This window comes from Sorex araneus, chromosome 4, assembly GCF_027595985.1.
Source record: "Sorex araneus isolate mSorAra2 chromosome 4, mSorAra2.pri, whole genome shotgun sequence".
Taxonomy (NCBI): domain Eukaryota; kingdom Metazoa; phylum Chordata; class Mammalia; order Eulipotyphla; family Soricidae; genus Sorex; species Sorex araneus.
Window position 1 is genome coordinate 221204256 of NC_073305.1, and position 13527 is coordinate 221217782.

General features: G+C 50.3%; 1 protein-coding gene across 3 annotated transcripts in view; it reads left to right on the forward strand.

The window, feature by feature from the left end:
- Positions 1–13527, forward strand: part of CREBBP (CREB binding protein) — a 109016-nt gene that overhangs the window by 18400 nt on the left and 77089 nt on the right. For all 3 annotated transcript variants that reach the window (XM_055137271.1, XM_055137269.1, XM_055137270.1), the window contains exon 2: positions 11565–12274. In XM_055137271.1, the coding sequence (XP_054993246.1) occupies positions 11565–12274 (710 nt within the window). The remainder of the gene's footprint in view (positions 1–11564; positions 12275–13527) is intronic.

Below are 13527 nucleotides of genomic sequence, written 5' to 3' on the forward strand. Positions count from 1 at the left end.
TTTCCTTGCCTCTGATGTGGGCTTCCCGTTCCTGTTCACTCCTTGATTCCCGACTGTCAGACCAGACACATGTGTGTTACCTGTTTGTATTTGGTGCCCTTGGCTTATCCTCCTCGATGAAACCGTAATCTCCTGGGGTCAAGACTCTTGCTCAGGCTTAGATGTGCTGGTCTCTTGGCCCCGAGCTAAAGGGTCTTGCTCCCAGAGGGTGGCCTGAGGGGAGGCAGGGGAGGTGGTGCTTGCAGAGCTGCCCTCCTGGGCTCTTGCCAGCGATGCCCAGGAGGAACAGGGCTTTCTGCTCCAGAGTGAAGGGAAACTTCGTTTTTCTGCCCCAGTGTATCTCCGTAAAAGAAGGCTGAGTTATCGGAGAGTCTGTGAGGAATTTGCTTCCTTTCTTAATAATCGTTGCAAAGAGAAGATAAAGGTTAGATAATTTTGACCCTGAAATTTTAATAAAATTATTTGTGAAGGCATAAGTACTAATCAGAGGTGCTTTTTTCTTTTTCATTTTTTAAACTTGTGCCAGGGCTTGAACCCAGCCCTCCTGCCTGCAAAGCATGCACTTAGCTTATGCACTTTCTGAACCCTGTATCTGGTCGTGACTTAGGGAACTTAAAAATTTTGGTGGGTGGGTGGGGGGCCTTCAGCCAGGGTGGGGCTGTACCTGGTGCAGTGCTGGGGGCCATGAGATTCTGGGCATCGCTCTGGGCCTCCCATCTCTCCCACCCTGGAGTTTCTTTTGTCAATGTTTTTAGAGTCAGTGAAAATAGTTTATTAGCTTTTGGAAAATGTATCACTTGTATCACTTGTCATCCCGCTGATCTTCCGTTTGCTGGAGCGGGCGCCAGTAACGTCTCCATTTGTTCCTGTTGCGTGCTAGTGTAGCCCAGTGGCATCTACTCACTCCAGGAACACAAAGAGCCTCAAACCCTTTGTTCAGGCTTTTGACAAAGAAGTCTGACCATCTGGTAGGTGGGCGGCCATGCGGTCTTTTGAGGTCCCGTGGAATCTAGTCAGTAATAGCTCTAGTCCAGCAGTCATCTTTAAATTGCATTATGTGTCCAGCCCATCTGATTTTCGGTGCCTTGGCAAACAAGACAGCGTCCCTGATTTTGATTGTCGACGGATTCCTTCTCTCACTTGAGTGAGACGTGATACTCCTAGCATAGCTTTTTTAATTCCTCTTTGGGATACACGAATAGTGTTCTCATCCTGCTTGCGTAGGGCCCAGGTTTCTGAGGCGTATGTTAGTTCAAGAAGAATGGTGGAGTCGAAAAGATTTGCCCGGAGCCGGAGGTTCTTCACCCTCTTAACCACTTCTTCGACGCTCTTGAAGGCGTTCCACGCTGCTCTCTTCCTCCTGCGCAGCTCAGGTGCCAGGTCATTTGTCATGTTGAGTTCTCGACGTAGGTACACATAACTGCTGCATTCGGAGATGATCGTTCTGTTGAAGGCAAATGGAACATCAAGAACTAGTCCATTTCTCATGAACATTGTCTTCGTGAGATTCAGCTGCAATTCGACCTTTCCACACTCATGGTCAAAGCCGGCCAGCATTTGTGCCGCTTGGCTGATACTTGGTGTTATGAGAACGATGTCATCAGCAAAGCGGAGGTGGTATAGTTGTTGACCTACTATCTTCACTCCCATTCCTTCCCATTCCAGTCATCGCATTATGTTCTTGAGGGTGGCACTGAAGAGTTTCGGTGAAATGGTATCACCCTGCCAAATCCCTCTCTTTACATCGATGATCACTTCTTTGTAGAATGGTGAGATCCTGGTGGTGAATCCGTAATACAGCTCACCGGAGGATCCTGATGTACTGAGTTTGAACGCCCTGTTTGGCTAGGGCTTCGATGACTGCTTCAGTCTCAACAGAATCAAAGGCCTTTAAATCAGTGAACGTTAGACAGAGCGGCATCTTGAACTCTCTCTCGAAACCTCAATGAGCTTGGTCACCGTGTGGATATGGTTGATTGTGCTGAATCCTTTTCGGAACCCGGCTTGCCCACTTGGTTGTCCTTCGTCTAGTGTTCTGCCAATCCTACTGAGGATGACTCGAGTGAATAACTTGTAGATGACAGACAACAGGCAGATCGGGCAATAGTTGCCAATGTCGTGAATGTCTCTCCCTTCTTGTACAACAGGATGGTCCTGCTGGTTTTCCATTGGGATGGAACTTTGCATTAAGACAGGTAGCGTGTGAAGAGCCGAGCCAGTGTATTGATGAGTACTGGTGGGAGATTCTTCAGGTGTTCGGGTCTGACCTTGTCTGGACCGGGTGTTGTGCGGTTCTTTACCGACGAAATGGCGTGTCGGATTTCGGAAGGGAGAACGCTGGGAACAACATATCCATCCTGAGGAATTTGGTATGTGGGCAGGTAGACATGGCTATTAAAGAGATCCGAGTAGAAGTCGTGGATAACCTTTTCCATTGCCCTCCTTGAAGATGTGATAGATCCATCAGAAGAACATCAGAGGACAGTTATCTTGGTCTTATAGTTGGCGAAGGACAGGCAGGTGTTGCGAATACTTTTCCCGGCTTCTGCTGCATCGGCCAACACTGCTGCTCTTCTCTCTTTGGGGTCTTCCTTTATCGCTTCTCTGCACAGCTTTGCGAGCTCAGACATTAGTTTGTGATTGCCTGAGGTTCGCGCCAGACCCTGTTGGCGAATGAGCTTGAGGGTTTCCTTTGGAAAATGGAAGAGAAATATTTATAGTCAGTTATAGTACAAATAACACCAAGGAAAATCTAAACTCTGGGGAACCTTTGGAGAATGCCTGCCTTTTCCCCAGGAGTGGGGACTGTGGAGGGAAGGGCGAGTGGGAAGCTCAGGCATCATGGCAGCGGGAGGAATTTCCATGCATGAGCCCAGAGCCAGGTTCTAAAGTCTGGCTAGTCAACTTCTAGCATCACGACTTCCAGTGCTTCAGCGAGCTTTTTCCCATTGCCTCAACCAGAGGGTGGGCAGTCCCAGACAGGGGCACACAGGGCTGCAGGGAGAGAAACGGACCGGGACCTGCTCAGGAAACCTGGGGGAAGGCCGGGAGAACAATGTAACCTTTGGAGAGAACTCATTGTTGAATCTGGGTCACTTTGTTTCTGTTCTAAGAGGGTAACTGACGAGAATACTTCTGAGTCTTTGGGCTGGAGCACACTGTCCCCTCTGGAGCTGGGGCGCTCTCTGGGGTCCCCTCATTCTTGCCCCATACAGGTATGTTGTGGCCTCCTAGGTCCGCAGCATCGTGTGCCAGGGCAGACAGACGGGCACTGTGCACAGATGGAAGGATGCCGTGCAGCGTCGCATAATGCGGTGGGGGTTTGAGCCTGCGACGGTAGAGGCCCTGGTCGAGTCTGGGGAGGCCAGAGGTCAGCGCCCCAGCCTGTAGAGAGCAGGAGGCCTCACCTGCCGGGTCGTGCTTGCTGGGACCCAGCTGCCATGCAGAGGAGAGCATGGGACAGGCTTGTGAAAAGGTGTGTTTTGTGTGGATAGGTTGTTTAGCCAGAACTTTCCAAACATTTTTTTCAGGTAAAATGGTGTTTTAGATGTTCCGGGGTGGGCAGATTGATTTGGTTACTTATCCAGCACTTGATTCTGTAAAGTAAAATGCTTTTTTTCATTGTATCTGATAATTTATTCCATGTTTCAGGTGAAGTACTGATTTCCAGTATATGCTGGTCGCCCTGATCAAGCGACTGGAGTGTTCTGGAAGGGAAATCTCTGTGACTGCTTGATGGCAGCGTGGAGCTGTGACTTTACCCTCCCCAAACTGCTGTAGTGGCCCGGCTGTCTGAGGGTGTGACAGAGTGGGAAGTGGGGTGCTTGTTTGCTCAGTCAGCACAGCGAAAGGGACATGCTCCGGCTTGGTGGCCAGGAAGCCCTGAGAAAGAGAGAATTGGTGTCCGGTGTGTGCCGGAGTGAAGGGCTGTGTGGCAGGTCGTGGCCTCCGGAAAGAAGCATCCCTGTGAGACTTGTCAAGCCTTAGCTTTTGCCCTCGTGGGTCCCCTGCTGGCCTGGCAGAGAGAAGGGCGCGTGCCTGAGGGTTGGAAGCGGAGCCCTCGGTCTCTGGCAGTCGCGATGGCTCAGATTGGTGTTGCCCAAGCCAGAGTGTGGGGACACTCTGTGAGGAAAGGGTAGCTGCATTGTTGCAATTTCCTGCCTCGCCTGCATTCTGTCATGTTCTTAACCGGAGAACGGGTGCAAGCACAGTGAATGGTGAGAAAACGATGGACACAGATGTGCCTTCCATGAACTCCATGTCATGGAGTCACACGGGTTTGCGTGCGCTTGGACTGGTAGGCGAGGACAGAAGTAAAGTTCATCACTGTTGCCTGCACGCAGCGGCTCAGAGATGTGTTCAGACTGAAATGGGACAAGGCAAAAAAAAAAAAGATTAAGGCGTACAAAATGTGGCCAACCTATAAAAAAAAAAGAAAAGAGCCTCAGCCATGATGGCAAAGTTGTGTGTGCTTTAGAGCAGACTGGAACAAGCCGTGTGGGCCTGGGAGACGCTCCCCACCTTGCGTTAGGGAGTTTAGACTTACTGCGCCAAGCTGTGAGCCGGGAGTAACCTTCAGCACTGCTGGGTGCCCCCTGACCGCATGCAGTAGCTATCTGGTGGGTACATTTTTCAAGGTAAAGCGTTTCAGAGTAGGGGTGGGAGAGACTGTACAGCGGGCAGGGCTCTTGCCTGGCATGCGGCTGACCTGGCTTCCATCCTCACACCTCACAGGGTTCCCCGGAGCTGCCAGCAGAGCCAACTCTTGAGCACAGCCGGGGTGACCCAAAAAACAAAACCAAAACCAAAAAGTTTTCCTTTGTGCAGATGAGTGGAGTAAGGGCTCTTTCCATCTCTCCTTGTGGGCCTTCGTCAGTGGCGTGCAGCTCTTCCCCTACCGGGGCCCCTTCCCGTCTCATGTCTCATTTCCTTTCTGTCTCCCCACCCCCAATTTCCTTCAGTGGCTCCCATATATGTGATTTTTCAAATCTGTGTGGCCCTCTCAGAGTATCCGGGGACCTTCAGGGGGACATGCCCCTCCTGCGAAATGCTGCTCTAGCCAGTCATGTCTGTCTTCGGGGAGCTCCCGGCTCAGCCTGGACTGGAATCCTGGGTTCCAGTGGGCTTCTTTTTCCGTTTCCACACCAGTCCTCCTCAGACCTGGGACCCTGCACTGAGCTGCTGGGTTTCCCTGGGCAGGAAAGGGCCTCCCCTGGAGAAGCGCCCGGGCCCTCTCACCCTCGCCCCGTCCGCAGGCACTGCACAGCGCCGTGCTGCTTCATCGACCACGAGACATCATTGTGTTGAAGTGGTGTTAGGTTTTGAGGTTATTTTATGTGCCTGTTGTACCTGGATATGTCCCTGAATCTTTAGGTTAAGGACAGCACAGTAACAGGGTCCCATGGCGAGGGTCCCATAAAGCCCCCTGGAGCTGCCGAAGCTGGCTGACCTGCCAGCGGCAGCTCTGCTCAGTGGGTTTCTTTCAGAGTGTCTGCTGTGTCCAGGGTTGGTTCTTGGTGTCTCTTCAGAATTACGAACTCTGGGTTGGCGCTATAGCACAGCAGGGAGGGCGTTTGCCTTGCACACGGCCCACCCTGGTTCGATTCCCAGCATCCCATATGGACCCCTGTGCATCGCCAAGTGTGACCCAAGAAGAGAAAAAAAAAAAACCCAAAAACAAAAACAAAAAAATCAAAATTTAGGACATTCTATGGGACAACTGGCTCTTGCTCTTCAGACTCTTCAGAGTTGGGAAGGTCTGAGAAACCTCTCTAGACCAAAGAAGAGTGGGACATAACAGCTCAATGAACTTGAGATCCTGATTAGATTTTAGGAGAGTGAATGTGGTAAATAAAATTACTGGGGTAGGGCTGGACAGTAGTACAGCGGTAGGGCACTTGCGTTGCACGTGGCAGACCCGGTTTCAATCCCCAGCATCCCATATGGTCCCCTGAGCCCACCAGGAGAGATCCCTGAGCGCACAGCAGGAGAACCCCTATAACCCCTAAGCATTGCCACGTGTGCCCCCCCCAATTCACCTCCCTCCCATTGACTGGGACAACTGGCAGAATTTGGGTAAGGACAATCAGTATGTGAAATATTTTATCAATGTTAAGATTATTCATTGTGTCATAATTGGGGACACAAAAACTTAAGTAGTTAGAAGACTCTTACTGTTGCAACTGGTGAAGGTTCAACCAAAGCTCAGTCTGTGTGTGTGTGTGTGTGTGTGTGTGTATACGTGCTTGCATGTAAGTAATACTGATCTGTGGTCAGGCATGTGGGAAGAGATGGGTTTGTATCAGACATGGTTTCTGAGGCAGCTGTTTGAGCAGAGGACTTTGGAGCTGAAAGGGGGGAACTGGTCAGATCTGCAGGGGTCTTAAAGCTCCGCTGGATGCAGGGAGATGGCTCAAGGGGCTGAAGTGCTCGCTTGCTTGTGTGTGTGGGAGGGCGGGGGGCAGTTTCCAGTTTCCACAGTCCTCCAGCACATCCTGGAGTGCACTCAAGTACAGACTGAGAAGCTCAGCACTACCAGTGTGGTCGACCCCATCCCGTTAGTCAGTTTCTCGCTCCCCCTCCCCCCCAAAATCTCCACAGTCACTTTGTTGGTCTTTGTGGTAGTTTGGGGCGGGTGGGACTAGGCAGGGAGAAACTCCGCCATCAGTGCTGACTTTCCTGGCAGCTCATGCGCTGTCCTGAAAGGGAGAGGGTAGCAGGAGGTGTGGGGCGAAGAGGGTGAAGTCTTGAGAGGCTGCGAGGGACCACATCCTGTTGGCCTCCACCTGAACTTACACTAGAGATCAGGATGTCTCGATGCTGCATTAAACTGTAACTTTCACTCAGAGCCTTTCAAAGGGATGGAGCATTTGAATAATCCAAGGGGATGGTCGCAGCCTGGAGTGCAGTTGGGGAGGGGGGAACTTGGTTTCTTTGGAGGTAGATTTTTGGGACAGTCTTAAGTTTTTTCTTCTCTTTCTTTCTTTTTCTTTCTTTCTTTTTTTTTTTTTTTTTTTTGCTTTTTGGGTCACACCTGGCAGTGCACAGGGGTTACTCCTGGCTCTGCACTCAGGAATTCAGGAATTACCCCTGGTGGTTCTCAGGGGACCATATGGGATGCTGGGAATCGAATCCGGGTCGGCTGCATGCTAAGGCAAACGCCTAACCCACTGTGCTATTGCTCCAGCCTCCGTGATGTTTTTTCTTAGAGTACAGCTGGCCAAATAAATTTGGCAGCCTTAGGTTTAAGTAATAGCAAGTGCATTTTCTCACTTAATTGAGAAGTCTGATGGGTTGGGAAATTCGGAGATGTGACTTCAGGAAACAGTGTTCATGTTTTTGCTCCAGCGCAGTGCTAGGACAGACTTTAGAGAAGAAAGGCGTCTAAGTCTGCCTTACATCTTTCTAAGTCTTCTTCCATTTGGGGAGGAAACATTTCAGAACTGGCGTGGCTAACTCACCTTGATTTCCTTAGCTGAGAGAAGAAAGGAAGGTGCGGGTGGGGACCAGAGAGAGTACAGTGGGGAGGGCATTTACCTTGCATGTGACTGACCCGGGTGTGACCCCCGAGACCCCATTTGTTTCCTCCTGAGTACAGAGCCAGGAGTAATCCCTGAGCACTGCTGGGCGCCCCTCCCCTCCCCAGCAAAGCAGGGAGCAGGGGCAGAGCGTACTAGAACAGCAGGGAAGGTGCTTGCCTTCACATGACCAACTTGGGCTTGATCCCCTGCGCCTCTTATCGTCCCCTGAATCCCCTGAACTGTGCCAGGAGTAAGCCCTGAGCACCACCAGGTGTGGCTCAAGAACAAGCAAGGGCAGAAGGGAGGAGGGGGAGAGGGGAGAGATGGTCCTTGGGATCCTGTCTGTCCTTGCTCCCAAGGGAAGGAGGAAGGCAAGCTCCAGCTGCCTGCCCTCAGGGGAGTTCACCAGAAACCAACAGATGGGTGGGGGCGTTGGGCAAGCAAAGGGCAGAGAGTTGCTTTTCTTAAAAGTGGTGGTGGGAGGAAGAGTGACTAGGTAAATGGAGAAAGAACCCTCCAGCCCCCCATCTCCGCCAGCTGCTTCCTCTGGAACCCTTTGTTTGCATTTGCTTGTCCTGTGGGGTGGGCTGGACCGATAGCACAGCGGGTAAGGCATTTGCCTTGCACGCAGCCAACCCAGGTTTGATTCCTCTGCCTCCTCAGAGAGTCTGGCAAGCTACCCGGTATGCCAAAAACAGTAACAAGCAGTCTCACGATGGAGATGTTACTGGGGCCCGCTCGAGCAAATTGATGAGCACCGGATGACATTGATACAGTGGGGCCATGTATGGGGACCTCCAGAAGGATGCTGAGACCCCATGTGCTGTTGGGTCAGACCTGGGGCAGGCACAAGTGAGGCCTTTGTACTAACAGCTGGTCTCTCTCCCCACCTGAGTGCTTTACTTTTAAACCCCTGCCGTGTGGGGGTGCTTTCGTTCTACCCTTATCTTAGTGCCATTTTGCATATACTTTTCATTTGTATTTTTTACATACCATACATTTTCCTACCTTTCTGCAGTTTTCATCATTTTAAAAGGATATACTGTATCCTTATACGGCATTTTGGTAAGCTTATTGTTGAATAACAGAATAGCTAATACTGAGCACTTACCCTGGGCACTTTATTCCTATGATAGTATGTCATATTTAATTCATTTTTGCTTATGGTTTAGTATTTGGGCCGCACTTGGCAGAGGTCAGAGGTTGCTCCTGACTCTGAGCTCAGAACCGGCGCCCGGCATCAAAACCCAGGCTGCCCAGCGCTCTCGGCTGTTCCCTCCCTCTTGCCCCTCTTCCTCCATCGCTTGTTTCAAGGGGAGACTGATGCTGAGAAAGGCTGGTTCATTTCCCGGGTCACGACGGTCGTTAGCTGAGCTGGGATTCTGATATTAGAACCTCTGACCACTGGACTAAGCTCCTCGGGCTTTGCTTATATTTTCCCCTTTTTTTTTTTTTTCTTTTGGAGGGTGAGCATAGCCAGTGGTACTTTCTGGCACGTTGTTGAGGGTCACTGTCAGAGGGTCCTACCCCGGCCTCCAGCACGCCGTACGTGGGCACTAACTAGCCCTTCGAGCTACTTCCCCAGCCCTGTTTGCACTTGTGGTTTTGCTATTTTTTCTCATTCTTTGGGGGGCCACACTGGTGCTTCTGAGGACCTATTCCAGCACGGTGTGGTACTCGAGTACTCAGGGATTGCTCCAGCATCCTGAGTCGGTCGGAAGCGCCTCCACGTCAAGCCTGTGCTCTAGTCCTCCGAATGCTCTCTGGGGCCCTGTTTCCACTTGTTCTATCTTACATGATACTCGGGTGTTTGTCTCTGTGTATTATCTTGTTCGCACCTTATGCATGAATTGAGGGGATGGATCACTTGTTGGAGCACTGTTCCTTTGAAAGGTACTCGAAAAGAAGTTGCGCTCATTTTCATACTTGTTTACCAGAAAAAGTGATCTATTTTTGTTTACTGTTTTAGCTTCTGTCGGAATTTTCTGTTTAAGTCAATGGTTTCCTTCTATCTGTGAGTCTGCGTGCTTCTCAGTCTGCTTGTCTGATTTCTTTCATGTGATACAAAGAGTTTTCAAGCCCTATTTTCTTTTAATTCTTTTTAGTATCTATATGTGATTATTTTCTATGGTTTCATGGGTTTTATTTGTTTTATTAGATTTACCTTGTAAATACGTAATCACTTAAGGCTGAGCTTTAATTTGGATTCCCTGAGTTACTTTTCCTCTAACCTGATGCCTAATTATTTTATTTTATTTTTTTATACATGTCATTCTTTTTTTGGGGGGGGCACTAGGGGGTGTCATACCCAGCTGTGGTCAGAGCTTACCCTGGCTCTGCCCTCAGAGATAACTTCTGGTGGGGGGGCTCACGGGGCCATATGGGAAGGGGTTGGCTGTGTGCAAGGCAAGGGCCCTATCTGCTCTGCTGTCTTTCGAACCCTGTACACATAACATTCTTTTGTTTGTTTTGTTTCTGGGCCACATCTGGCCATGCTAAAGGGCTACTCCTGGCTCTGTACTCAGGAGTCACACCTGGCAGGCTCAGTTCAGGTTGGCTGCAGGCGTGGCAGGCTCCCTGCCTGCTATACTGCCTCTCTTGCTTGTATATCCATAAAATTTTTAAAGCATCTTCACACTATAATTCTGTGATTTTGTGTGTTTGGAGCAGTGCTCAGAAGTGCTTCTGGGTGTGGTGCTAGAGGTTGCTCTTGGGAGTGTTCTGGAGACCACCTGCCGTGCCAGCATCAGACCCGGCTCCTGCACGCAGCTCCCGTGCTCCGCTGAGCTCGTCTCCCCAGCCCAGCCCAGCAAATTTGTAGCTTACTGTTTGTCCATCTGCATTGTCACTCACACAACACTTTTTTTTTTTAATTTATTTTTTTTATTAGTTTATTTTTAATTAGAGAGTCATCGTGAGGGTACAGTTACAGATCCATACATCTTTGTGCTCATGCTTCCCCCATACAAAGTTCAATAACCCATCCCTTCACCAGTGCCCATTCTCCACCACCCGTAAACCTAACATCCCTCCCCCCCTCCCCAGACCCGTCTCCCCCCACCCCACCCTGCCACTATGGCAGGGAATTCCCTTTTGTTCTCTCTCTCTGATTAGGTGTTGTGGTTTGCAATAGAGGTGTTGAGTGGCCATTGTGTTCAGTCTCTAGTCTGTATTCCACCCGCCTCACCCTTCCCCCACATGACCTCCAACCACATTTTACTTGGTGGTCCCTTCCCTGAGTTACCCAGAATGAGAGACCAGCCTCCAAGCCATGGAAACATTCTCCTGGTACTTATTTCTACTATTGTTGGGCGTTAGTCTTATAGTCTATTATTCTATATTCCACAGATGAGTGCAATCTTTCTATGTCTGTCTCTCTCTTTCTGACTCATTTCACTTAGCATGATACTTTCCATGTTGATCCACTTATGTGCAAACGTCATGACCTCATTTTTTCTAACAGCTGCATAGTATTCCATTGTATAGATGTACCAGAGTTTCTTCAACCAGTCATCTGTTCTAGGGCACTCGGGTTTTTTCCAGATTCTGGCTATTGTAAACAGTGCAGCGGTCACACAACACTTTTTAATTACTGCTTTAGGATAAAGCATAAAGGATAAAATCTAGTAGGCTTCGTTTTGGTCTGATTTTTATTTAAATTCTTTTTTCTTTAGACTTTGAAAATTACTCTTCACTTTTTTTTTCTTTTTTCTTTTTGGGTCACAACTGGCAATGCACAGGGGTTACTCCTGGCTCTGCACTCAGGAGCTACTCCTGGTGGTGCTCAGGAGACCATATATGGATGCTGGGAATCGAACCCGGGTCGGCTGTGTGCAAGGCAAACGCCCTACACACTGAACTATCACTCCAGCTCCAATTACTCTTCACTTTTATTTTGCCTAGTGGGCTTAGAAGTCACTTTGACCTAACTCACAAGACGTGTTCTATGTCTAGTGTACCATGGTCCGTGGTCCGTGACGTGTTAGCAGTTCAGAGTTATTGTGGTTACTTAGTTTCTCATTTCCTTTTCTGTTTACTTTCTAGATTATGGATCATTGTTTGACTTGGAAAATGATCTTCCCGATGAGCTGATCCCCAATGGAGGAGACTTAAGCCTTATAAACAATGCGAACCTTGTTCCAGATGCTGCTTCCAAACATAAACAACTGTCGGAGCTTCTGCGTGGAAGCAGCGGCTCAAGTATCAACCCAGGAATCGGAAATGTGAGCGCCAGCAGCCCGGTGCAGCAAGGCCTGGGCGGTCCAGCTCCAGGGCAGCCAAACAGTGCGAATATGGCCAGCCTGGGTGCCATGGGCAAGAGCCCTCTGAACCAGGGAGATGCTTCCGCCCCCAGCCTGCCCAAACAGGCAGCCAGCACCTCTGGGCCCACTCCCCCTGCTTCCCAAGCACTGAACCCGCAAGCACAAAAGCAGGTGGGACTGGTGAGCAGCAGCCCTGCCACAGCACAGCCCGGCCCCGGCATCTGCATGAACGCTAACTTCAACCAGACCCACCCCGGCCTCCTCAACAGCAACTCCGGCCACAGCTTAATGAACCAGGCGCAGCAAGGGCAGGCGCAAGTCATGAACGGATCTCTGGGGGCTGCTGGCAGAGGAAGGGGGGCTGGAATGCCATACCCTGCCCCGGCCATGCAGGGGGCCACAGGCAGTGTGCTGGCCGAGACGTTGACGCAAGTGTCACCGCAGATAGCCAGTCACGGACTGAACACAGCGCAGGCAGGAGGCATGACCAAGGTCAGTTAACTTCAGTTACGTGAATGTTTTGTACTAACGGGGGTGGGGGAAGCTTCTCCTTCCAAGTGTCACCTAAACGGGGATAATGTGGTATGTTCCTCCTGCCCCTCAGACTTGGAAGAAACTGATTCAGAATCTGGAGCTCATTGCTGCAGTATGGCTCTCTGTGGAGTGGAATTCTCAGAAGCCCCAGTTGGGATAGCCTGCTACTAGACACTTGATTACTTAGTGGAGGCCTTTCGTCTCTTTGCCCATTTTCGGCCTTTGAGGAGAATGTGGGATATTACCGGCACGTGGTGGGAAGAGGCCCGGGAATGTGGGAGAGGTGCTGGCCTCTGTCGCACCTGCTATGTTTGGCTGACTGGGCTGAGGGGGCAGTTGGGGTTGTCCCCGCGCAGCTGCCCACACTTGAGAGGGCTCACACACCTCCAGGCCAGTGTCCTGGCGGGCCGTGCAGCCCAAGTCCTGCGACTGGTTTGCAGAGAGGGAGCTGGACGGGGCAAGGAGAAGGCAAGTGCCAGATAGGTCGGCGGCCACTGGGAAGGGTGGAAACTGACCCTGCTCACAGCGAGGACGCTGCAGGACCGAGCCACCAGCACACCTGCTTCAGGTGATTTGGTACTGCTGATTCCAGAACAGAAAAAGAGTTTGAACTGTTCTTGGGATTTAATGTCTCCTAAATAAGTTAAGAAGAGAAGTGAGTATTCCTATAAGGTCAAGGTGAAAACAAAATTTAGGAAATGGGAGTGTAGTAATTGCCAATATAAAAGTGGCTGATGCCACATTAGAAACATGGCCAGAAGGAGTTGTGACCTTCATTTCAGTTGTCCCTGGCACCTGACGGGGGGTATGTGTCCAACTGAGGCAGATTTGGTTCCCTCCTTAGTCTCTCATTCATGTACCCTACCTACGATGAACTGTTTAGCTCGGACAATCTAGTTACGTAGGCGAACATTCTCCAACTTCTTGGTCTTAGAACTTCTGACAGTTTTTAAAAATTATTGATGTTCTTAGGCCAGCGAGATAGATCAGGTTATGGTGCTTGCTTGCTTTGCACGCTGCTGACCCCGGCGCAGTCCCCAACGCTACATAGGACTGACCCAGAGTACAGAGCCAGGAGGAAGCCTTGACCCTTGGCCCAAGGGTCTCCTTCTCCAAAAAAATAGGCCTGGGGGAACTTAAGGAATTTTTTTTTTCCTTTTTGGGTCACACCTGGCGATGCACAGGGGTAACTCCTGGCTCTGCACTCAGGA